Genomic DNA, 26,745 nt, shown 5'->3' on the forward strand with positions numbered 1-26,745 from the left:
TACATTTAGGAAGCAGAAATACAAACCACAATTACCCAAAAGTGGTTCCAGAGTGAAAGTAATTTCTGAAATTCTATAGTTGTCATTGCAAATGCAAGATAACCATTTGTCAATAAGAAAACTATGAAAATCAGTCATTTATTTTTAGGCAACTCACATGTCAGGTTGCCGGGGAGTAAAATCACATATCAATTTTTAGACTTTCATTTTTCTAAGCATATTTGAAAGACAGACATTTTGAAACTCCCTTTGTGCACAGCAGATGTTTAGGGGAATCAAAATGATTTCTAAAACTTAGTAGAAGAACACACATAGCGTATGAAAGTCATTAGCTCAAATCTAGTTCTCAAAACCTGTTTAAAAATCACATTCCCACAGAGCACTCATACAGGATATGAACAATAAGTTGTTTCACAACTTCCAGCGATGAGTGTGAGAAAAGTACAAAGTGATACAAAGTGCTCAGAAAAGTACATTGCCTTTTTAACCCATTTTTCTAAGGAATATGATCTTCAGTGACCCACAATGTTGTTCCATTTTAGTAATTTCTCTAATATCTTCTGCTGCTATTGATCATCAAGTGTAGCTATCCCATTTTTAACTGGTTATTACACACAGAATTTTCTCTCATATCCAGAACCTTGTGAATCATTATGACTACAGTGTCTTAGGCTATCTGTGCCATTCCTTTCTCAAAGCATTCAATACTCCTCAAAAACAGTAAAAAAGCAGTAAAGCAATAATGTTTAACTGCCAAAAATTATGTTCAGCTCCTCATTTACTTTTCTTAATCAATATTAAGAAAAATGTAGGAAACGGCAACGTTCTATCTGGTACAAATCATCACTTGAACAAAGCATAGCTGATTCTAGATAAGACCAATGTCCTTGTCTGAAATGCATCCTTCTCTGTGAATGCCTTCCGCCTCACTCCCCCTCCTCCTGATGTTAAGATGTGCACGCAGATGCCCTTGTCACTGCCTAACCCCTGTGTATTGCTTGGATTGATGCTCACCACACTTAACTCTCACTCCAGATGATGAAGATTATGCCTTGTCCTACCCGAAACAAAGCAGGCATCAATGAGCAGAATTTGCTGACTGATGTAATGCATATGCAGGTACTAAGTCATGAGTCCTCAAAAAAAAGTTTGAGTTGCTACATAAACACTCAAGTAGTCTGCTTAGCATGAAGATTCACATGACCACTTTCCTTTCCTTCTCTGTGCACTGGCTTCCCTTTGAAGTAAGGAGTCTGCCTCAAGGTCTCTCTCCAGCTGTTTAAAGCCCCCCACAGAAACAGCCTGGGCAACCTGACAGGTTTTTTCCCCAAGACGAGACTTTTCCAAGACAATTGTGCTCCACTGAAACAATTCTAAAAGTTAGGTGTGAGAGGCTCATAAACACAAAGTCAGATCTTTTTCTCAACAAGACTGAATCTCTATTTTCATAAAAGTGTGGCTTCAGAACTCATGGTTTACAGGAACAGATAAAAAGCTCTCAACTCTGATTAACTAAGTAATGCACAAATACACAACACAAAGAAAAGCTATGTTGTTAACACAAGAAGAAGTTAATTATTTTCTGCCATATTAATATACAGAATTAATGGCCATGACACCTTTGGATTCTCATAAAGTATATTAAAACCATTTATTATTTCAGTTCATCTCATACTAAAAGTACTCAACCAGCATAAATAAAAACAGTGAGCCAGCCTTGAAAAAATGATTGTAGTTTTTTGCTCTGAACACCTAAATTTTTTGGATGTTTATATGGAGCTTTCCCAATCATTCCAAACTTAGGTTTATGTGACTGGAATAATTCTTACAAAAGAATCACAGAATACTCTGAGTTGGAAGACACCCACGAGGATAATCATGTCAAACTTTTAAGTGAATGTGTCTTTCTGACTGGATTTATGCTGTCTGCATGATACTTTTTTTTAGATCAATATTTTTTTGAAAGACAAAATAAACAGGAAGCTCACAAGCATTTAACTGTTACAAAACTGGCTGTCAAACTGAGGACAGAAGTTTCAAGATTTTGAGCACAGTATTATTTAAAATGGCTTGAAGATCCCATTTTAGCACTATATCATCCAACTATTTTTGATCTGGAAAAAAATTTGCTTCTTCACTGAATTGTTTACAACTTCAGAGATATTAAATGAATCAACAGGAAAAGTGATCCCTTCTTTGCTCACTAAAATGCAAAAACATTTTGACACTTGTAAGTGCAAGCAGCATAGAGCTAGGTGTTTGGTAGCCCTCAAATTTTCTTTCTTCCTGGAACTAGGTGCTTTAGCAGTTACACAAGTAAGTCATTTAAGGACATAATCCAATAACCCTTGTGCAATTTTTATTCACTCATCCTTTAGGAATACCAGTGTTTATTTAATGGATTTTATTTTATTTATTTTATGGGTTTTGTCCTCCTTTTTTATAGACCAGCTTGAAAGTGACAAAGCCAGGATTCCTGTTCATGTAGAAGGGTACATGCTACCTGACTGATATAAAGACACAGGTGTGTAGACGTTTCTTCATGTGAACAACCATCAGCTTTATTGTTAATGATGGGCTATAAACCTCCGGGAAACAAATAGAAAAGCATCTAGATTTGAAATGTAGTATTTTCAACAGTCACATTCTGTAGTCTCTCCTGTTCTCTTTGATTGTTCCCACCATTTCATTATTTGCTCCTATTGATCACACATTTTTTCTGTGATATATCAAGGCCTAAGTAGTTTTGTAGCTTCAACAAATGTGTGTTTTCAGGACTTGAAGATACCAAAATAATTTTTGAAATATCATCTCTAAGCACATTTTCAGTTTGTACATGGATTCATTTCAGAATATTTTGGCAAATGTAATTTGGAAACTAATCCCATTTTTTTAAACAAGGAGTGTGTTTTTATAGGAGTTGAACTGTCATATGTATGGCAGACAGATACATGCCTTTCTTTTCCTCGCTTTTTTTCTGTTATTGACAAAAAAACCCCACTTATGCGGGATTACACATTCTCCAGGAAATATATATATTGTCAGCTGGAGCCCCAAGTTTTTTTCCAGGAGTTTTCAAAATCAGATCTAGTATCTGGCACCACATCCAGTGTCATAGTCCTTTTGGTTTAGCTTCACACTATTTTACTATGGGTCTGTTTTACATCTCCCCATCACTAGTGCAAGCCCTTATGAATACAGAGAAGGAAAAGAGGAAGGGAAGCCTCATCCCACCCTTGCATAAGATCTTATGATGGGATAAGCTCCTGGGTCAGGACAGGGTGTGGTTACACACATCTCACTGGCTCCACACAGCACTTTCTCTCCAGTTCCTTTCAGTCCTCAAATATCTTCCCACCAAGCAAGTTAAGACACGTTTCAACACTGTTCTGGGAACATGCAAACACTCATTCCATGGCAGAAAAGGGACAGATACAGGAATATCCCCTTAAATCACTACTATTAAAAAAAATAAAATTTTTTAGAAGACTGAATTAATTACAAAAATCACTATATATTCAAAAGTTCAGAAAGCAATCCAAACACAGGGGTTAGAATAAAAAATGGAGTGGAATGTCAGCAGGAGTCGGAAAGTAAGTCTCTTAAAAGGATCTGGCTAAGAACAAATTAAATACTTTATTTATGATACTGAAGGCAAAAAACATACTACTGGCTGTGAATACAAATCCAAGATAGAACTTTTACTGGGCATGTAATAATACTGTTTTCCAACAAAGGAAAAAACCATTGGAAATACCGATGTTAAAACTCTTAACAAGCATCAATTATTTAGAAACAAGCATAAAAATGGAATGGATATAGAAATGCAAAAGGTTTTTCAACACTATTTATAAACTATGTTGTAAAGGTCTCCCATTTAAAAAATCTCATTAGCTCTGGCTAGGCCATGGGTCCGCACCTAACAAAAATTCATTAGATTTTTCTAAAAATGTTGTGTTTCTTATATTATTGATGTTCCTGTCATGACCTCACCTTCCATTAACAGTTTCTTGTATTTTTCATATACCCAGACATTTTAAAAGTCAAAAGTCAACTTTTTATTGGGTTGAAAACTTAAAGCTACTTTGCTGATAATAACTGCAAATTTTTAACAGGAACATTTTCCTTCAATTTTATAAAGAAGTAAGTGCTAGTTAACCTAAAAATTAGTTACAGAAGCTAAAACCAGTACTTTTTTTCCTCTCAAAATGACTATGTTCTTCTGTCAGAAGCTTAACTTCCACCACCTATTTCAGCAACAGATCATCAGAGAACAACCAGAATGACTTAAGGATGTTACTAGCTTTCCCAAACTAATTTTTCACATTGAAAAGAGGTAAAAGATAACACTTAAGCCATAGTTTGTTGGTAGACAGAGACCACAATGCAATAAATCCCTGCTCAAGAGTAAAGAAAAAGCAGATGCAAACCTACACATGAGAACATTTCGCACACAAGGTAATCAAAGCCCAGAGAGGCTACCTGTGGAATGAAACAAAGTGCAGCAAGCAGAGGACTATCTTGTTGAAAAATGGAGCCTGAGAAGTGCACAGGTCAGAAATAAGGCACCAGGCAAACAACAGCTGATGCAATGGATGTCACAGACCTAGAAGAGTTTCCTGGACTTTTTCAAATTTCTTCTATCCATGTGAAACCGGCTTGCTTTAAGTAGCTTCCAAGGGCCTGCAAGTCATTTTTTGGCTAGGCAAGCTCACTTTCACTGAACACAGTGATCTGAGGTTTGTTTAAATTCCTGCTCTGTGGAAATCTACTGTACTTTCTAGCAGGTGTGAGAACACTGAGGCTCCTTCAGTTGCAGCTCATTTCCACTTACTAACTACTTTATCTCTGTGGATGAAGCAAAAGTGATTTTTGCGTTTCCTGGCAGTCTGCTGCTTCAAAGAACCTAATAGTGATTTGTTTATTTCAGAGGAAATGGAGACCAGTCAGTGATGACAGATTTATTGGTTAAATGGACATCACAAAAAAAATTTCATGAAGTACAGGCTGGCTTTAACCACACTATAAGAACTCATAGTAAGGGATGATGTGCATTCCAGAAGTCCAGTCCTATTTATTTAATCCACTCCACTCTACTCTCTACATTTATATAGTACCTTTCACACTATTTCCAAGAGCTCTGTAGAGAAATGTAATAAGCACTGTTCTGAAAAATGCCTAGATATATTGATGGCCTCCATTTAGACTTGACAATACATCAAAAGGAACCAGACTGTTAAATATCTCCTGGCAATGAGACAGTCAGTGACAGGCTATTAAAAAATGGGCATTCAATCTCTTCCAATTAAATCTCAATATAGAAGAGAATTTCTTAGTTCTGGAGAGACAATTCACAATATGGCAATTCACAACAGCTCCTAGTGAATAAGAAATTTTGATTGGAAGGATAAAACTTGAAAATTGGTGTGAAACTTACTGAGACTCAATATAAATTGTACAATACAGTTCATTGAACTCAGTCCAACATGAGGAAAAGACACGGGCTTTTCAGCAGTTGGTAGGTTTGCAATGCATGAAGACTTATTCTGAGAATTCCATATGTTCAATGTGAAAAATTAGTAAATGAAAACATTGTAGAGATTTATGTTGCTAGAGCCTTCCACTGCTAACTGAATGTGATAATTGTGTCTGCCAAGGAAGACAAAATAGATTTATGAATAACAAGCAGAAATGTGTTTTGAAATCCCAGATAACCAGACAATTGCTCATTCTCTGTAAGGGTAAAGAAAGTTGATCAAGGCAAGCACTGAGATACAACCATTCAATTTGATGGGGATTCAATTTCAGGAAAATAGCTGGCTGAGGTGCATCAACCAAACAAACACAGTATTTGGAAAGAAGCTGGAATATTTGTTGAGGCAGGGAAATATATCTGTACATCACCTCTATACATATGGTTGGCTAAAGCACATCTGCCAATAATTGTCTCAAAAAAATCATCGAAATGGTAAAAATGCCTCTATTTAAGATGATAAAACAGAGAGTGCTTTTTATTCTTTGGAGCCACATACCTGCTCAAAAATACCTTGATTCAGCATTTAGTGACTGGAATTATCCTTGCATTTTGAGTCTTCCTACTCACCAGTCCAGCTTGACATCCTGAGTAGTTTATCTCTGTTTATACATAAGGAACTGTAAGGTAGTTTTGCCCTTTATACACTGAAGATCTCTGTAAAGATTACTGAAGGAAATTAAACTAGCAGATCTACACAGGGAGCTCCTGTCATGGTGACTTGCCCAGAGTAATGCACTTGCTTTTCAGCAGGAGCAGTTTGCCTGGCAAAATCATAATGCTGACCTGGAAACTCAATTTTTCTCCTTAATTTCTTTACAGTATCTTATTTCAAAGACACCCATCTCTACTTTTGGGGTGCAGAGTATCATGGGGTCTTGTTTATTAAAAATTAGTCTTAATCTCTTAAGCCTCACCCTTTTAGTAATTATATCTGAATTTTAAAAACTCATAACTAGAGAGTGAAGTTCAAAGCTTCCTTTGAATCATACATAACATCTTAAACCCCTTGCAGCACAAAAAACGTCAAATGGTATTATTATTGTTTTTGCATTTGTGTGTGTGCATATAGAACTTAGATAAAAACAACAGCTAACTTTGCTATCTCTTCCTTTTTACTGGCAGAAGACACACTAGATACTCTGTTTAATCTTGATTTAACCCGATTATGCATGATCACCAATATAGTAAAACCTTAAAATATAAGCACACTGATATGCAATCATTCTATACATTAGGTTCACTTGAGAAGTTTTCTAGGACTGGAAGCTTACTTTATGGAAGAAAGTGCATGGCCCTGGTTTCTTTAAAATATTTTGCATTTTACAGGATTGCCAGACTAAGGGAAACAAAAGCATATGAATGTACTACCTCTTAAGTGTCCATACTCTGGAGCTGGTTGAACTCCTTCAAATGTGTTACCAAAGCATGAGATGCAGAGAATTATGTCCAGTATGAAAGCAATGGGAAGGACACATATTGCTAAAACTCAGGACATGCTGAAAGGGTTGCAACCATGCAATATCAATAGATCTCCTAACTATAAGCAAATTCTTGAAGGATATAGATGAATGATGATTCTGAATAAAATGCAGACAGTTAAGTTCTATAGCCAGGAAGAGATAGGTTGAAACCTAAAAGCTGCCCCAATACAACAGGATCTGCTTTCAAGAAAGCACAACCGACTGTTACCATTTAGGCACCTAAATGAAGAACAATGGGGGCTGCTGGGTTCTGAGCTGTTTCAAGCATCTGGTCCAAATTCTTTCCTTCCATATGAATCAAAACAAATGTTTAGGCTACTAACTTTCCATTGCCCTTTAAGTGTAATGCCAACTTTTCTGACTTTTAAATTCCTTAGTAGAACAAGATGCATAAAACACTAACTTTTCAAAATGCTCAGCTAAGGACTATTTTCAGTGTTTTCTTTTTTTTATTAGTAGCAGACAATTGTCAAAACTTATCTTTCAAAATAATATATTTGGGAACAAGATTTTTTGGTTTAATACATTTTAAAAAGTATCAATCCACCTTACTTCACTATCAAAAAGTGGTCACAGATTAAGTCACAAATTTGAAGACAGAGTAGACTGAAAATCAGAATCAACTGTAGCAGAAATAGTCAGGAAATTACCTAATAATTTATGCAAGAAAACAAAAAGGAGATCACCTCATGATATGGAAGTAGAATGTAGATTGATGTGTGCTTTGACACACCCTGCTGAGGGAAGTTTTAAGCCTACAAAATTCCTGCTGCTCAGGACAACTATGTCCATCCTAAGGTGACAGGGATCCTCATACAGGAGCTGAAATGCTCTGTAAGAGTCCAGGATATGTCATTGTGCCTGGACCCTCATATGTCCTTAGGTGACTGAAATCTGCATCAAGTAGTCATAAGACTATGTATTCAAATGTATTCATCTATTGAGACAGACAGGAATTATGGTAGTGCCAAACCTCTACAACTAAAACAGATGATGTAGGAAATGCACAGCATAACCTGATACTAAACCTGGGGAAGTAATGGTCCATTCCCAGTCCTCTTCCCTCTATAAGAGACCTGTTCTGTTGAAATGTGTGAATTCAAACATTTTAAGAAAATCTCTAATTAAGAACACAGAAATTTTGCAGACTTATTACAGAGAATATTGCAACATTCAACACTTTCAATCAGATTCATGAAGAAGTGGACTTCACTGAACAAAAGCAAAGAACACCTGGATAATTCATTTTATTTTTACATCACACACAGCAGCAAAGGGCAGAGCAACTGCTGAACACACAAAACTATGGATGGAAATCTGAGGGGGATGTTTCTGACTTGAATGAAAGAAAGCTGCTTCAAGAAGCACGTAAACAGAGTTGGCAGGAAACATCTTTACTAATTTACATGAGCTAATTTAATAAAATATGGGAGATGGAAAGAAACATACAGTCCATTTTCAGTTTTTCCTATACCAAAGAAGAATCCATCTCATCAGTTTTTCGTTCCCAAACTATATTCAGGTTTAAAGTTTCTACTGCTTTATAATTCTTAAAAAAATAATTTTCTATAAGTCATACAATGCTAAAGAGCCGTTATGCCAAAGTGAGCTCTGACCTTCAGTTGTAGAAAGAGTTTTCATTAAGAAAATTAAACAAAAAATTTGGAATGATTGACTTGAAGGCTCCTCCCCAAACGAGCTAGTCCTGGCTGCAAGAATGTATGAAAATTGCCTTCTAAAACTGCATAACAAAGAAAAGGGATAGGTTACTTAGGACTGTAGTAGAGCCTAAGATGAGGCTCAGAAAAAGAAACTTCAGAGTATTTTAAGATGAGTATAAGGCCAAAATTCCTATAAGTGAGATTTATTACACCATGGAGTCTGTTTCCCAAGACTGCTAATGAAAGCAAGTTATTTTTTAAAATCCAAAGGAGCATTTAATAAATGAGTACCACGCTCAAAAAACATATATATAACCCATTTTGTCATACTGAATTGAAAAGAATCAACCCATGCTCAAGCTTTTTAGTCATCACTACTTCACTCCATCTGTCACTTGTCTAATAAAAGAATATTAATATGGATTGCTGTTTGGCAGAGGGTACCTTTTTCCCTGTAAATAGGATTCTTTTAGATAAATTAGCTATAAAGTATTGTAATTAATTATCTTGTAATTAATTCTCTAAAGGGGGTTGTTCAACCACTGTCCACTGTACCATCTGACCATCATCCACATTCATTATGCTGGAAATAATGGCATCCCTAATGAACACTGAAGAGTCTGTAATTCTTCTTTGAAGCCAAGGAACACTTAGGTTGACATAGAGCAGGATGGAGGAGAGGAAGAGATGGAGAGAAGGATCTTTTTCTCCTCTTTGTGAAGATTGGCAGTGAGGTGAGGAGGTTAGTGATGAAATAGTATGATAATGACCAAAAAAAAAATCAGCTATGACAGTTTTGCAGAATTTCCTAAAGAGGGGCTTCCCCTTGATCCTTTTTAATATCCTTATTAGTCTCCAGTTCAACAAGCGTGTGTGAGGACATATTTAACTACCACTGAAGTCAATGGCTCTTAAGCATATGCTCAAATTTTTTCACAAATCAGGACTTTAATCTGTTCCTTATGTACATTTAGGATTACAGAGAAGTCTTCTGTTTTTGAAGTTGCTGGAAACATCAGCTTGCTGATGGGAGGTGGGGGAAGGGAACAGAACTCCATCACTTTCAGAAGTCTACAACTTTCTTATTTTTTTCTAAATTTTGATCAGAAAAGCATCTGTCTGCCAGTTTTTTTAGAACATTCTCAAATAGTGTCTATTAGATTCTAATGTGGGCTGCAGAACTGTGAGTTACTGACACAACACACTTCTAGGTTTTCCTTTGTTAGCATCTCCTCCCTTCCTCCTCCATAAAGTTGATAGAACTCTTACCAAAACCCAAAGAGATTTACTCCTAACAGGGGGAAAGAAGAGCTGAGACAAAACCTGTAAAACTGTCTCCATCCTACTCTGAAAAAGCACTTCAATTTTGGCATCTACTGCTTTTGGCTATTTCAGTCGTGGAATAAAACCCTCTTTACTGAGCCTGAAGGTTGTGCCAAACTGTATGGTGAATTTTGTGATACGGAAAAAAGCCCCCTGGAGACTACCTGTAAAGCAGCCAGTCTTGTGATCTGATTCTCATGTGAATTTATGTCTCCAGAGTTCAGATTTGATATATTCTGTAATTTTACCATGCACTTTATTTGCTGATATTATACTGATAAACTCTAGATATTGAAAATAACTGCAAAATTGCCAAGCTCAAGCATTCAAAAGGTGTCCGCAGGACTTCTGTGCCTTTTCTTTTCTTTCTCTGCCTGAAATTCTCTCATCCTCCCCAAACTGTTTTTAAAACCCATTCAGGAATAAAATAGCACAGTATAACCAAATGCCAGTCCAGTCAAATCACATGAACTATCCAGATGCCTATTTGCTGTTATTTTAGATTTGATACACACATGCACACACATACGTCCCATACGTCCCAAATGTATATTCGTGTCTATTATATAAATGAAATGGAAACACATAAAAATATTTTACTGTTTTCAAAATTCTTCTTGAAGAAAACTAGAGTTAAAGAACAAATTGCCAATGCTATTTAAAGAGTTTATAGGCCCCTTCAAAATGAGACTTTACTTTCTTTGAAGCACATTCCTTCTGGCACAAGTAATTATTACCTAAAATCTTGGAGTTAAAAGAGTGCATTTTAAGAAAGTTAGTTTGTTATTTTTTTCCACACATTTGGCTTAGTTTAAAATACTTCCTTTTTTACACACAGCTCGTCTCAACACTGGGTGCATCACTATTGTTAGATACTAAACATCAGCATTGTCACGTCTGAGTGACACTTGGTTTCTCTATAGCTGTTTACAGAATTTGCTCTGTGGGCACACCTTTATGGAGTTAAAACCTCAGGAGAAGAGGGAGCACATGAAGCATCTTTTTTTCCCCCTTTTTCCCACCTTTGTTCATTCTCAGTCTTGCACACTTTTCTTAAACACTTAAGTGCGTTGAAGACCCATATCTAACCTGCAGGTGCCAAAAATCAATTCACAGTAAAAGAGATGGCGGTTAGATGACCATGGGTAATGAAAGATGTTTCTTGCATGTACATGATCCATGCTGAAGACAGAGAAGAGTAAGAATGAAAAATGGAAGAACACACTTAAGACAGCACAGAGAAAACATTGAGGTAGATAAGAAACAGGATTCAAAACATTGGCTGAGGTGTTGGGCAACACCTTGCAGGGAAATAAGCTCAACTCTGAGATGATAGGTTGGAACAAGAAGAAGGATTCTAGGAAGGGGATTTCTAAAGGATATGATTGAAAGGTAGGATTATTTCATCAGCTTCAGTTTTGGCAGGATTAAAATAGGAGCAAAGAGAGGGCCAGGACAGGAAATTCAATTTCTGCTAAGTGGTGTAAAAGACATTAACAAAACAGTCTGAAAACGTACTGGAGTGAAAGAAAACAAGAGAGTAACTTGCTAAGTCTCATGGCAAATAAGATCTTCTAAACCACAGCTTTCACCCTGTTCAGTACAAGCAGCCCATGGACTTTTACTGAGGAAACCTAGGACAAAGTTTTTTTGCACCTGTAAATGATGCTTTGTGTTCACCCCAGGTCTCTTTTGTGAGCATTTTTTTCCTACATCTGTGCATTCTTGCCCTGGAGGGAAAGGAAATGCTGTCTGCTTTTATAAAGAAACTGATCTTAACTGCATAAAGTTAGGCTTTACAGAGAGCAGAGATATATGAGCCATCAAATAACATGGCAGGGAAGGTGCAAAGGCTGATTAGTGTGACCTTCTTTTTGTGCGTGTTGTGCAACAGGATATACACAGTCCCTGGACTTGTTTTGGTTCCAAAACTTGCAGAAATATTCTTCCAGAGCTATTTAGGGAACATGTATTCCATGAAAAATAACTTCTGAACTTGTAAGGCTTCATGAAGGTTCAAATGAACACCTCAAATGGGAGCAGGACTTCTTGCATTTTCAGTTCACTGTGGATTTCACCTCTGCCTTTTGTAATAAGACACCACTGATATGTTAACGAAGTCCTTTTAATTAGCAGACCAGCAAATGCCTGTAGCCAGCCTCCACTACATAGGAAGCATCAAGCTTTCCACTTATCTACACAAGCAAGCCAACCATGTGATTCCAGGTAAACATGGATACAACTTTCAGTTTGTGTGTATGTGAGTAAAGATTATCAATTAGTTGTGGAAACATGCTTAAAAAACAGAAAAGCAAGCCAGAGCCTACAGAAATAATATTTTCATAGTATCTATACATATGTTGTAACTACTAACATTTCTTAGCCACACATCATCAGGCTGAAAGAATCAATGACAGAATAGTAACTGACTTGCTTGTGCTTAACATTTTCAACATTATACTGTTACTTCCAAAAGAATTATACACATTAATCTAAGCTTTGACAGAATTAGAGCATCAGTGCAGACTGACAAAGCACTGAGTGACTTTTGCAGGACAGAAGGAATTGGCTTTCACAAGAGCTTTGAAGGACCAGATTATTCTGTAAGGTATATTTCACCGAATATACTTAAAAATGGCTGGATACATTAAGCCACTGTACTTGGAACACACAGTCTCTATCCAAAAACATTGTTTGCTTGGGTATCATGTCTGGCAAAGTTCTGATATGTTTGCAAATACAAAAATATTAGATCTCTGATACTTCTCATGTCAGCAGACTGCAGACTCAATTGACACCTACTCTGCATGTCTGCATTTCAGTTTGGAAGCACTGAAATAAAGATAGCTTTATAGAGTTTGAGTACTGTTAGATTTCTATACATACATTCATATTAAAGTAATAAAGATGCTTGCCTTATAAAATGGTAGCAATGCATAGAAGTATAAAAAGCAAAGGGCTCAGAATGAGTGGGGTAAAAAAATTTAAATGCAAAGCTAAGCCAAACTACAGGAAAGTTTAGCAGAATATTTCTTCATAATGTAAATCAATCAAAATTATTTGCACTCTTGCCTTCAGCTTTTTCTCCTGTGTGTATTCACATCTTTTCTTTTTTTTTAATTTAAGTTGTTGTTTTTAATGTTTTTAATAGCAACATACTATTTCATAAAAGCAAATAATACAGACAAAATTGTCACTTTTTTATTGACCTAAAAATCTATTTTGAAAAATCATGTAAATTAAAATAGTAATACAAAAAAAGCTAATGCTGCAGATTAAGGATGCTTTGTGAACAACTGCTTATGAAGTCTTCCATTTTTGTCTGACCCACAACTGTTTTCTCTTGCATTGCCTAACAGATTAACATCACCTTACTCTACTGATGTATTTAGCAGATCACAGCAGTTCTTAAGTTATTGTAGGTTACATTAAGTGGAAATCTGATTAAGAAAGAGGGTGATATTTTTTGTTTTGCAATGAAGAAAATGTTCATTTTGCAAGGATAAATGGAAGTTGAAAGGATATGCAGCCACGCACTCCTTCAGAAATGGACTTGTGTAAAAAGAGAAATAGGGAGGGAGGGACAGAGAAGGAGTCAGGAGTGAGACCATTAGTGTGTATTGTTCTAATGTCCTCAGGAACGCAAAGACTTAACACACAGCTGCAGCTTGAGGTCATTGTGGTACTCCCAAAACAAGTATATAGAAACAGAAAATAAAAATAGTGTTTAATATTACTGTCAATTCTGAGTCAATCAAACCAGTAATTCCAAACTGTAAAGGAATTGCTGCAATGTTCTCAGTCCTTTCTAAGCCCTATGTAAGGCAAGGACGACTTGCAGACTTTTACTAGGTTTTAATGCCAAGTTCAGAAAATATCTATTTGAAAGGAGTAAACATGCCTTAGTCCCCATTAGACTGCTGTTTTCTTCTGGCAGAAAATACTATTTGGCATTCTACGCATGGTTTTACAAGACATCTTTGAGTGGTCAACATTGCTTTAGCTGCCCAGGCTTCCATTCATGCTGTTTTTAGCAATTCAGTGTACCAAAGCCTCACATATGTGATATTTTCAAGAGTTTAACATTCACTGTTCCTACCATTCTTTTTACAGTAATAAGCACATTTTAATAAGTAGTTTTTGCTTGTCCACATATTCGATGAAGCCCACAGTGTTCTGGTATTCTTCACCACATGGAAAAAAATCAAAGTCTTGAAAAGCTACTGAGACCTGTGAGCCTGAGGAGCCTCACTTGTCATGTCAAACCCCCCTTTCCAAAGAAAGGTGTGCCCCTATGCACACCCAGGATACATTGCATACTTCTAGAATATGCCATTTTCTGCTTGGCAGGTAGAAAACCCCACAATTCATTCAACTCTCTTCAAGGCTATATTGTCAGACTACATATGTCCAACAGATTCTTAGTATCTATTTTTAGAAGGACCAAAGTGGGAAACAGTTTTTTCCGCTTGGTAAATTTAAGTGACTAATGCCCTCAATTCACCAAAATGTGTAAACATATACTTAACTTCAGGGGTGTTCATATCAAAGTACAATAACTACTTCAGCTGTGAAGCCTTGGCTGCACTCAATAGTTCGTTTTTTCTTTGACTTCCCAAGGTTGCATTCATCTCCCAACATACAAAATTAAAAGCATGCTACAATCATCATAGGATCACAGTCTATGAATTAAAACTCACGACAGTGACAGAGGATATTGAAGTGCATCTAACACAGTTTATGTAAAGAAGCATTAGTTCAGACTTACTTGCAAAAAATAGTAACTGTTAGAGATCTGAGACAATGTAGAAGGAAGAAGGATTTTTAAAAGCTTGCAGTAATGTGTTTCAGTTTTAGTTTTTCATATTCTATTTGCTATAAAATAATCTTCAATCAACCAGTTTTTCTTCAGTCCAAGAAGCAGCAAAAGAAGGGGAGAGAGGAAGAGGAAAAGAAAGAAAGAAAGAAAGAAAGAAAGAAAGAAAGAAAGAAAGAAAGAAAGAAAGAAAGAAAGAAAGAAAGAAAGAAAGAAAGAAAGAAAGAAAGAAAGAAAGAAAGAAAGAAAGAAAGAAAGAAAGAAAGAAAGAAAAGAGAGAAAGAGAGAGAGAAAGAGAGAGAGAAAGAGAGCAAGAGAGAGAGAGAAAGAGAGAGAGAAAGAAAGAGAGAAAGAAAGAGAGAAGAAAGAAAGAAAGAAAGAAAGAAAGAAAGAAAGAAAGAAAGAAAGAAAGAAAGAAAGAAAGAAAGAAAGAAAGAAAGAAAGAAAGAAAGAAAGAAAGAAAGAAAGAAAGAAAGAAAGAAAGAAAGAAAGAAAGAAAGAAAAAAAAAAGAAACAATCACTTGGCTTCCAGTCAGGATTTTACAATCCACTGTGTTTTATTGGTTTAGTAAAACTAAATTTCCATCATAAATAAAAGATTTGACTCATTCCTTTGAGACTGGCTTCTTCTGCTGTTTGACCAATTATTTTGTTTCACTTATTAAAGAAGGATAAAAGGACACATAGGTTCAAGTACAAGATAACTTTTCTTCCACATGACCATTAACTTTTCATGGAAGTTTTCTTGTGTTCATGTGTTTTAAAGGGCCCTTTTCTCACTACTGCAAGGTTTATTCAGCACAGATAATTTTCAATACAAAGTTCAGACTGCTTTTTCTAATGAGCAAGAAGCTCCAAAACTGTTTCTAAAAATTCACAATTCCATGTAGAAAATAAACTTACATTCAGAATAGGAGGTGTGTTACTGTCTTCTGTAGGTCTAAGATCTCAAAATAAAGGACATCCTCCCTAACTTTGCAGTGAGCATTACATCTTTAATATCATTAATGTTAACAAGTAGAATTTTGAAAACCTAAGAAGTCTATTTATAATGTTTAGTACAAGACTTTAGAAGAAAATTTCGTGTACTACAGTGGACTGTCTACTATTATACACCATATATTAATGGAGGTTTTTTCCACTTTGCATTATTCATTGAATGCTAGGATACACTGATACAACTCTGCACTAGTGCATAACTCTTGCCGAGTAAAATGAATAATTTCAGTGTATTTTAGATTATGTCTATTAAAATATTATTTTAAATTGTTATGGTTTAGGTAAACTTATCAAAGGACATATATTTTGTAATATGTATTAATAAATAAGGACAACACATGCTAGAAAACTAAGACTGATGGCAGCAGTGTTTTTTTAAACAAGTATTACTTTGCCGTATTTGCCCCTGGAAGAATTCAAGACAGCTTATCGCAAAAGAAAAACATAAGCACCAGCATGGCTACCTGGTCTATCTCCTTCTCCCAAGCTAAGCTAAGTTCATAGTAAGGACTCGCAACTTAAAATCTAGTCCTACCAAAAATCAGTAGGAGTTTTGTCATCAATGTCTTCCTGGTGAAATTTCCTTTAGCATGTTTGTTTATAAACCATTTATTTCACTAAATTTTTTTAGTGATTCAAATATTTACAATCCAAGACTAGACTGTGTGCATCCAGCACAATCACATCAGGCTATTTTTTAATTCAAACTTTCATTTAAAACAACAGAAAATCAGCTACCTGTGCATTGCAGACCCCAGACACTCACCCCAAAAGTCAAATGACTTCTTGCTGTGCGCATCTATGCAGCCACACAAGCTCATGCTGATAAAGGCAATGTGACTGCCCTGCTGAGTAGCGAGAGGAAGGCTTTTTCTGCACATTGGCTGTGCACTCTCTTGCTCCTACTCTGTCACTAGCAATGCTTCAGAAATGGTGATGTAGATCTGTAAGTCTTTAAAGCCTACTAAAAATAAAAAGGGTGTACACACACAAAGCTTTTCATTTGATAGAACTTACAGTACTTTCCAAATGGAAGGACAGCACTGGTATGGCTCTTGTATAGGTTGGGGAAGCAGTCATAAAAGGACAGGGCACGGGCTCGAAACAAATCATAAGGTTGGGTTCAGTGCCCAGCTGTGCACAAATGTAATAAAGCAGCCTCCAGCGCTGTTTATCAAAATTCTCTAACACCACACTATTTCAGTTAGAAACCTTATTAGCGACATATGCAAGTATTTATATTTTAAAAATATGACTTTCCTTTTGCATCCTTTCAAGTTGCATTCTTAAGTATATTAGAACAAGGACACAGCATAACATAGCAAAAATAAGGATTGAACCCAATACTACCATAACTATTTTACTGATGGATTTAAACTTTACTCAGTCTAGCAGATGAAACCAGATTTATTTCACTTCCTTTCCAGAGACTAGCAAAACTGCTTGGTAGAATACATTTTGCTACTGAGAGAAACATACTGCAGAGACCATTCATACTGCTGAGTAACAGTGTCTTTGCTGAAAGCAATAATCCAGTGAGCAATACTGGGGTACTAGTAGACAGAAGCAAAGAAAATTACACCTTCCCTTGAATTTCAAGACACAGAGCTCCATCCTGCCATTGAGGACTTCAGAGATACAGCATATCAAGTCATCGCATCACTGAAAAATGAGTATTTCCCAATGGTAAGCTATTTAAAGATTAACAGGTTTAAATAAAAAGAAAAAAAAATTATTACATGATTAACATATCTAAAAATGATAAGTCTAATAAAATAAAAGAAAACCAGAATCCAATTATTTACTTTACAAAATACTAGACAAGTCATACTAGATATATTACGACAGATTATGCCCTAGAATGTTATAGCCAATGTACTTAAAATTAAATGTATGTATGTAAGGCTCAATTGGCATTTTTCAACCAATCAGGCAATCCTAACATTTTGTCAATAAGTATCTGCAAGAATTATAAATCATTTATCTTTCTCTGCCATGTAACTGAAGTTTAAAAATTCTAAAAGATAACTATGATTTTAAATTTTTTTGAGTGAAATTTTATCCTGATATTGTCAGAATGAATATTCCATCCCCATGTGTCCATATCTCCTTTTGCATGTGGTTCTAGTAGAATATTTCTTATTTGTCCAGACCCCTCTGTGACTTTGCTTTGAAGACTGGGATCATTGATATTGCTTAATACCAAATAATAAAATAACAATATGGAATTACTTTTCTGTGCCAAAAATTTAAAAGAGTAACAGAATTAGGCTCAAATGGCTTAAAAACCACTGAGCATTTCAGTATTTCCACTAGAGTAAATGGACCTTCTCACAAAAACATTTGTGCTCCAGTCAATGTCTGGATTGAGCCTCCGATGTTTCTAAAAGGGCAGGATGATGGGAAAGGGTGAAGGAGGAAGTGTAAATCCTACTGAACCATATATACAGACAGAAATGCATAATTAGAAGTCATAATTATTTATCTTTTTTTTTGTCCAAGTGAGATTCCTCTTTGGCTAGGGGCAAAGAATTCTGAGGATGTATCAATAAAATAGTCTAGAAATTTTAGTCTTAGAAAAATTCCTCATCACATTTCCTGAGAACAAAAGCAAACTTCTTGTAAGTTTTCATGTATTTAACAATCCAGCAAGTAGCTCACTAGTAAGCCAAGCATTTGTTAAGCAATCAGCCTTGAAAATTTCCCCCTAAAACTATGATTATTATTAATCATATTTTGAAATGGTTTCATTTATGAAATCTATAGAGGTCATTTTTCATTGGGCTTTTGATAGTTTTCTGGTTTTGTTTGGTTTTTGGGTTGTATGCGGGGTGTGTGTGTGTGTTTGTTTTCATTTTTTATTGATAAGTGATACTTTTATACTGGATACCAAACATATTAATTATTTCCAGAAAACTATGCTTTATTATGTTTTTTTTCCTTGATTCTGTTTATAACCACGCTGAAAAGCACAGACATATTGATGAATCAGTTGCACAGTGCTTTTTGACTACAAGTGTGCAGCTCATTTTTCTTACTGACGTGTTTCAGAAACTGATCAGAAGTCCTCAAAACTCAGGATTTAACAGTATTTATAATCATTTATCAAAACGACCTTCTTTTTAGAAACCATTTCAAACAAATACATACGATTAATGATATTTAGATGTGTTTAAAATGAATTCCCTGGAGATACAACTTTTTACTGCTTGCATGTTGAAAACAGGTTATAAAATGTTAAAAGTCTAGGGGGAAAGAAATAAAAATATTGTTTTCTTTCTATGTGATTTGTCAATGAACAAAAACCAGCATGACAAATATTGAAACACTGAGTCGAACTATTGAAACAATGGATTCATGAAATGCTTTTGCGGAAGTGTTTCTGGATGATATTATTGTTAATACAGTAAAATATATGAATAGTTGTTAGTACCTGCTAGTCTTTCCTTAGAAATCTGTACCAAATAAAAACATTTTTCCATGTCAGAGTTGTTTGAGTTTTATATAAAAAGGCTTCCCATGCTTTTCACACTGGGGGCATGTGCTCAATTACTTTAGACTTTAACTGGAATGAACTTTACTTATATCTTTATCTATTGCAATTAAATGTTTGACTAGCTGTAGTGCTTAAGAACTCCTTCAGCAGTATTCACCCTCCTCCTGGTCTTTTCAGCATTGTACAGATATTGTTTTCACCATAGCATTTTAGGCTTCCTTAAGGCTACCAGATTCACTTTTTTTCATATTTCTCAGTAAACCTAGACTACACTTCCTGTATAGACATTAATATGTCTTTCTCTTGACTGAAGTTTTAAGAAACCTTGGACCTAAATAATTTAACTTAGGAAATCATGGTACTAACTTTGCATTTCATGTGGTCTATATCATCTGAGAATCAAAACCTATTTTATAATAAAGAGAAATAAAATGGCCTGAAAACTCACAGGCAAGCAATGAGAAGGGGAATTCCAAAATATTCCATATAGAACAACTTGTGCCACAAAGCAACAAAGCACTCCGGGAATAAGTTTTCTGTACACTCAGCATGGTTTTTGTCTGCACCTCATTAGCACACAGATAATTCTGACCATTAGTACACTTTAAAATAAGCTATTTTATTTGTAACCTATTCTCAAATTTAGTATCGTCTTTTCACTCCTACACCTTTGACATATGCACAACTGAGTTACAAAGGCGAGGATGCAGATGCCATTATTCACTGGGAAATTGTAACCTACAAAGATTCGAGTGGATCGCTCCACAAATTGCAGTTTACTGACGCACTTCTAGTCAGTAAACTGGTCTACATTATTGACTCACTTCTGGGCCTACACAGGTTGAAAGGAATGTTCTGCAGATAATCAGAGAACAACTACAAAACCTGGAAATACTGACAGCTGTAGCATGAAGGGGTCAATGACTAAGGCAGTATTTCCCAGTACTTCATGAGAACAGTTGAAAATTTCACCCTTCTCCATAGCAACCTATTCAATATCTTCAAAGAGAACTTCCCAAACTGCTTAAAACCTGGGTTAGGAATAAAGAAAAGTGTAAGTCAGTTTAAAAACTACCATGAAAACACATTTCACCTCGTTTTCTCAATCCCAAACAAAAGTTACAACAGAGCATAGAGGAAAATATTTCTGTATCCTCCTATTCTCCTGCAACATGTGAAGTCCAGGAGAAAACACAGTCCATCATCCAAAATTTTGCTTGCCTTCTGGACTTTTGTTTGTAATTTTTAGAATGTGCATTCCTGCCATCATAACCAATAAGTAAAATGGGGTATCCCTGGTGGTGAATTTTCAGAGTAGCTACATGGTTGAGCAACACTTACTTGTTTGGAAGATAAATGATACAAAGAATGATCATGTTTTACTTTCTTTAAACTATCTACAAACTCAGCTTTATGATTCAATGTTTCTGATCTTAAACATCCCGAAACAAAAGCAGAGTAGTGCAAGAAAGGGGTAGCCTAAGGTTAATTCAGCTCAGAAATGCAGAACAGATTCAGTGCTCAAGAAAACACTGAACATTCTGTGGCTTTAAGTGAAATGCTGAAGAGGAAATATATGTGTAAATAATCAAGAACATTAATAATTGTCTCAGAATGCTGGCATGGAAACAGTCACTCTCTCTTTACCTCTTAGTTATTCACTATTAGGATATTTTATAAATGTCTATTGAAATAGTTCCAAGTATGATGAAGGCATAGATGAAATTCTTTCAAGCACAGTAATTTGTTTTTTAAAAAACCGATTAATAAGAACTAAAGGAGATGATTTTTTAATCAAATGAGGGGCAATTATGGATAAGAAATAGAGAAACACAGTGACTTAAAAATAGTTCTTGCTGCATTATATTAGAAGGGCACTAAATATCCAGAACCGCAGTTCAAGATTAATAAAGGGGTGGGGTTACATGTTCAGTCCAAAACTCAGGCTTTTCCTGAAGAAAAAAAACCAAACCAAAACAAAAAAAAAAAAAAACCAAAAATACACCAGCTACCCAGTTGTTGTCAAAAGAAATCTATTTTCAGTTAGAGAGATTTACAATTGTGAATGGCCATAATATTTTTTTCTTAGCGGAAGGGAGGAGGAAATAGTTACCTGCCTTGATCTTCAGAAAGCCTTAGAAAGTGAGGATTGGAGTACAGCACAAGATAAACATAACCATCGCTAAAGGCTCCAACCCTTGCCCACTGATCCAGTGGAAGGTTCTGGTTAGTTAAGGGTAAGGTTTAGGGCATTCCTCAATCGTATTTTTTGGCTTGTATTGCAAAATGAAATAAACAGAAAGTGATTCAGACACTTCCTTGACAGTGAAAGGGACCGATTTCCCTTTTTTCTTTAGACTGACAAATACAATAAATCCTTACACCGGCAGGCATCCAGTTATTTTCCCTGTAGTAACAGAGACTGCTGATACACCTCACAAAATCAGATAATTCATTTTATCTTATCAAATGTACAGAAGACAAAACAATAGATTTTACCAACAATGTTTTAACTATATACAGCTTTTAATCTTGGGAAGAGTTTTCCGTGTGTATACCAGTTACGTAAGATGAAATTCAGTTAAACACATTCTAAATTACTGTAAATGTTTAAAATATAATGGACAGTGAAGGAAATTATGAGGGTTCTTTTTAAAAATAATTTCTGTTGCTTACCACTTTACCAAGCTTACACTTTTGAGTGAAAGAGTTGACGGTTTCAGTTGTGAACTTCATAAATGTCTGGAAAAGTCTTTCACTTTCTCTTCCGTGATAACAAACCATTTTCTATGCCAGCTCTTGAGTTTTCAATCTTTTGAACCCTCTCTTTTTCAAGTGCCTCCTGCCTGTCTCAGTATATTTCTAGTAACCCCACGGTTTATGTGTGCCCTAGCGGAAGTCCCATCAGTCGTGTTGCCTTTGCCGAGTGGCTTTTGTCAGAGCGGGACTTTGACAGGCTTTGCCGCTTTAGAAAGCAGAAATAATATCAAGATTTCTTGCATGTTCTATGACGCCAAATCATCGTTCTGGCATGACTGGATATACACGTTTTTGTGCTCCCTTCAAGTAAGAATTATGTTGATTTTAAAAGTCAGACAACTCCTTCCTTCCTTCTGCCCCCTCCATCAGCAAACTGAAGTGAAGCAGCTTTCTTACGCTCCCATTCACCCGTCTGCTTTACAGACTACGTATTTTGCCCCTTACACGCTGAGGGTTTGATTCAGGCTCACACAGATCCTACAGGGCAGCAGGACATCAGCTACTCTCCCGAATCCCTGCTTCCAAGGCAGCGCTTCCAAGCGTTGTGCAATCGCCTCGGAGCTGCAGTCAGCTCTGCGGCGAAGGGGCGGAGGGGAAGGAGCGCGCTGGATTCTGAATTTTGAAGCAGAGGTGTCGTCTCGGTCGGAGGGGGAGGGGGCCGCGGGACCAGATGCTAAAATCCGCACCAAAACTACAAACGTTTCTTTCCTTGGCTGTAGGGAACTCTCCCCCCCCACCACCACCTTGATTTCACACTCTAACACGTGCTGGATTTTTTTCTCTTTATTCCCCCCTCCGTAGCCCTAATAAAGCTTGCGTTAGTGATGGAGATTCCGAGAGCTCGTTGGACGGAAGGAGCGCCTCGGCAGCCCGCTGTCAGCCGGGGGCGAGACCACGGCGGCGGCCGTGGCTGGACCAGCCGGCCGATTCAAGCCAGGCCGACCTAAGCCGAGCCGGGCCAGCCGAGCCGAGCGGCGGTGGGTACGCGGAGCCCGACTGCGTCCCACTCTCGGCACCCGCCGCCCGGGGATCCCGCCCCGCTGGGGAAAGCGCGAGTCTTTACCTGAGCTGTCGCTTTTCCTTTTGCCGGACCTCTTCTCTGTTTCCACCGGGGACAGAGCCTGCCTGCCATAGTCCCCTGGCGCACACGCTGCCCCCGTGGGGGTGTTGGTGCCTAGGCTGGAAGAGTTCGAACACAGGACGGGGGGGCTGCTGCCCAGCTCCGGGGGTCCTCCTGAGTCCGGCTGAAGGCAGAGGCTGTGCCTGGCCGCGGCGGGAGGAGACGACATCTGAGGAATGTGCCAGTTCGTCTGCAAAGCCTGGTGCTGCTGTTGCTGGTGGTGATGGTGGTGGTGATGGTGATGGTGGTGGTGCCCCCTATGATGCTGGCTGGCAAACATGCCCTCCTCATTGGGGTATCCCGCTATTATGCAAGAGGAAGAAGAAGAAGACAGATCAGGGTAGGACATGTGGTCAGATCTTCCATGCAGGGCAAGAGAAGACTGGGAGAAAGGGTGCAAACTCTGCGCAGTGGCATGGGGGCTGCGCAGGCAGCCAAAAAGTGTGTGATCCATGGCATGCAAGTCTCAGGTTCCAGTCAGGAGAGTTTAGGAAAGATCCAACTTCACCACCCTTTGTCAACTTTCACTGTAAACAGATCAGGGCTGAGATTTTTTTTCCAAAACGGCACCGACAGACTCTGCAGCAGGCAGCTGAGCTCAGATAATCCAGGTCTTTAGCCCTAGTGGCCAGTCTCCTCTGCATAAACACTCGGACCTAGATGAGCCGTTCTTAGAGCTGCTCAGATGTCAAGAAGTGGGAGAGGTTGAAGCCAATAGAAGGTGGTCCCAGAGAACTGCTTGAAGGGGGAAACAGCTTCGAGAGGTTATAAATACAGTAGTGTGTAATGTGAGCTGGGGGCTGGCTCAGCAGCGCAGCACTGACCACATGCAAACTCCCTCCGAAACGCCAGCGCCGTCCCCGCTCCGAGCCGCTCCGTCAGCGGGCGGCAGCGCTGCGCGCCCGCGGCCGCCCGCGGCAGGACGGGGCGGGGGGCGGCTCCGCGGAGGCGCAGCGCGCCCGCCTCTCCCTGCCCCCGGGCGGGCCGCGGTGAGCGCCTCCCGCCGCGGCGCCCACCGGGACTGCCCCGGAGCCGGCGGGGTCGCCCGCACTCCCCCACCTCGGACGGGCCGGCGAGGTGAAGGCGGAGGCAGCGGTGCCCCCTCACTCGTACGACCCCCGCTAGGCCATCACCGCCCCGATCGGGCTCACCAGACCGCTCAGGGGGCAACGGTCAGGGGAGCACAATAAACACGAGACGTGAAATACGGGGGTGACTCTCGGACGGCCAGCGGCGGTGCGGGGCCCCCACCGCCTCGTTTCCCCGGGGGCTGGAGGGCGCTCACCAGCGCCACACCTGAGCGCCCAGGTGCGAGCGCGCAGGCGGCTGCGGCGGCGTGCAGGGCTGCGCGGGCCAGGGTCCTGCCGCCGCGCCCCTCCGCGCCCAGGGTCCCGGTACGGGGCATCTCCCGCTTCGCCCGTGTCCATTGACCCGGCGCCCGGGACGGGCGCGGCGCTGCCTCGGCTGCCCGCAAGCACTTCAAACTATGCCCCAGCATCGGGGGCTGGTTCTGCAAGGAACCCACTGGTGCCCACCGTGCCAGAAAATCTGGTTATTGAAATACAAGTTTCCCTTCTTGCCTCCTGCCCCTTCAAAACACGAAGTCGTGTAACTTTTATTTTATGTATCTGCATTTACTTCGTTGCAGCCTTTAGTGGCTCAGAAGAGACAACCTTGACAGCCTGGCCCTGTCTGTTTTTTTTTATTTTTAACGTGCCTGTAGTGGAATTAACAGTAGCCATGAAGGCAGCTCGTAACTCGTTTAAATCAGGATAACGCGTTTATTTATCACTGACCATAGAGGTACCCACTATGGAAAGGTTTTGATCTCCCCCCTCGATGTATCTTCCTCCTCCCACCAAATCAAAATAAAATTTAAAAGAAGGAAAGAAAAGAATGAAAGAGAAAGAAAGAAAGAAAGAAAGAAAGAAAGAAAGAAAGAAAGAAAGAAAGAAAGAAAGAAAGAAAGAAAGAAAGAAAGAAAGAAAGAAAGAAAGAGAGAAAGAGAGAAAGAGAGAAAGAGAGAAAGAGAGAAAGAGAGAAAGAGAGAAAGAAAGAAAGAAAGAAAGAAAGAAAGAAAGAAAGAAAGAAAGAAAGAAAGAAAGAAAGAAAGAAAGAAAGAAAGAAAGAAAGAAAGAAAGAAAGAAAGAAAGAAAGAAAAGAGAAAAGGAAAACCATTGCACTGCTGCAATTTAAGTCTAAATTCTTGGGTCCATGTGCAAAAGATGAAATGAATTTCAATTGCTAGTGGAAAAAAAAATCAACAATTGTATGAGATTTGCAAGAGCTAGTTTCTTAAACGGAAATTGAGTCCTATTTTGTGGGAAATTAGTTTTGCAGACTTTCTAAAAAAAAAAAATCTAAAACTTTTGTTCAGCAGCTGCTCCACTTTTCCCTGCAGTTTCAGACTGAGCTGGAACCTGCAGCAGTCTTTCGACGGTAAGATTTGCCCCCTTTTCTGACATCTAACGCTTTTTAAAAACTGTCTTTAGATTTAACTGTAACAACGCGGTCTTTACAAAGAGAGCAGCGTCCAAAGCAGAAGTTGCTGCCTCTGTGCACCGTTCAAAACTTGATATTTCTTCAGAATAAAGGAAATATACAGTTACAACACTGATGAAATATTTCGTGCTTTTCATTGTGTTTATCGTTTCAATATGTGCTCTAATATTAGAAGAGAGGAGTACAAAGAAATCTCAGTGGCTTAACTCCTCTTGGTTTGGGAACTCGCCGGGCTGCCAGCACAGGGGTGCTGCTGTCCCTCACAAAGCAGGCGCTACCATGAAGCAATAACTGCGAGACAGCGACCGGAGCGGTGCGTCGCGCCCGCAGCGGCCCCGCCGGCGGCGGCCCGAGGGCTGCGGGGGCGCTGCGGGCGGCCCCAGGTGGGAGCGCGGGGAGCGGCAGCGCGACCTCCCAAACCACACCGCACCGCTGCCCTCCGCGGCTCTCCAACCTGCTGCTGTCCGTCTGTCCGCCCGTCCCAGCCACGGGGGCGAGACCCCGTCGGGAGGGCCAGGAACGGAGAGGCAGGAATGCCAGGACCCCTTCTTTAAGGGCCGCCGCTGCTGAAGCCCTGACACCGCCACAGCTGCGTAGGGGACGGGAAAGACCCGAACTCAAGCTGGTATAGGTCGGGGAAGACCCGAACCCAAGCCGGTGTAAAAATGCCTTTTCTTAATTGTAGGGGCTGGCCACGCAGGATTTCTCGCATGCAGTAGAAAAAGTGAAATAAGTGAAGCACAATGAAGAAAGTGAGAGGGTACGAGGGGGAGGGAGAAAGATTACGTTTCCAAGAGAAATAAGAAATGGAGCCAAATAGGAGTTTTTAGAGAGAGGTTAGGAGAGAGTCCAAAAGGTGAAGAAGGAGAAGAAAAAGAAGACTGCAATAGCAAAGCTGTAATGGCACAGCTTAGTGTTTGCCGTTAGCTTCATAATCAAATATGAATATTCGGGACTGTGCTTCCCAAAGCTTGAGTCTCTTAATAAGTCTTACATCAAGTGTTCTTATTACTTCTTTAATAAGAGGTTTTAAACACGCAAGAACTGGAAA

The 26,745-nt window shown here is 38.7% G+C and overlaps 1 protein-coding gene across 1 annotated transcript in view; it reads right to left on the bottom strand.

Moving 5' to 3' along the window:
• MEOX2 (mesenchyme homeobox 2) overlaps positions 1-24,070 on the bottom strand; it is a 53,819-nt gene extending 29,749 nt beyond the window's left edge. Inside the window, exon 1 of the mRNA XM_071559980.1 lies at positions 23,136-24,070. Within this exon, the coding sequence (XP_071416081.1) occupies positions 23,136-23,646 (511 nt within the window). The 5' untranslated portion in view covers positions 23,647-24,070. The remainder of the gene's footprint in view (positions 1-23,135) is intronic.
• Positions 24,071-26,745: the final 2,675 nt, after the last annotated feature.

This window comes from Pithys albifrons, chromosome 7 (genome assembly GCF_047495875.1).
Source record: "Pithys albifrons albifrons isolate INPA30051 chromosome 7, PitAlb_v1, whole genome shotgun sequence".
Lineage (NCBI taxonomy): Eukaryota > Metazoa > Chordata > Aves > Passeriformes > Thamnophilidae > Pithys > Pithys albifrons.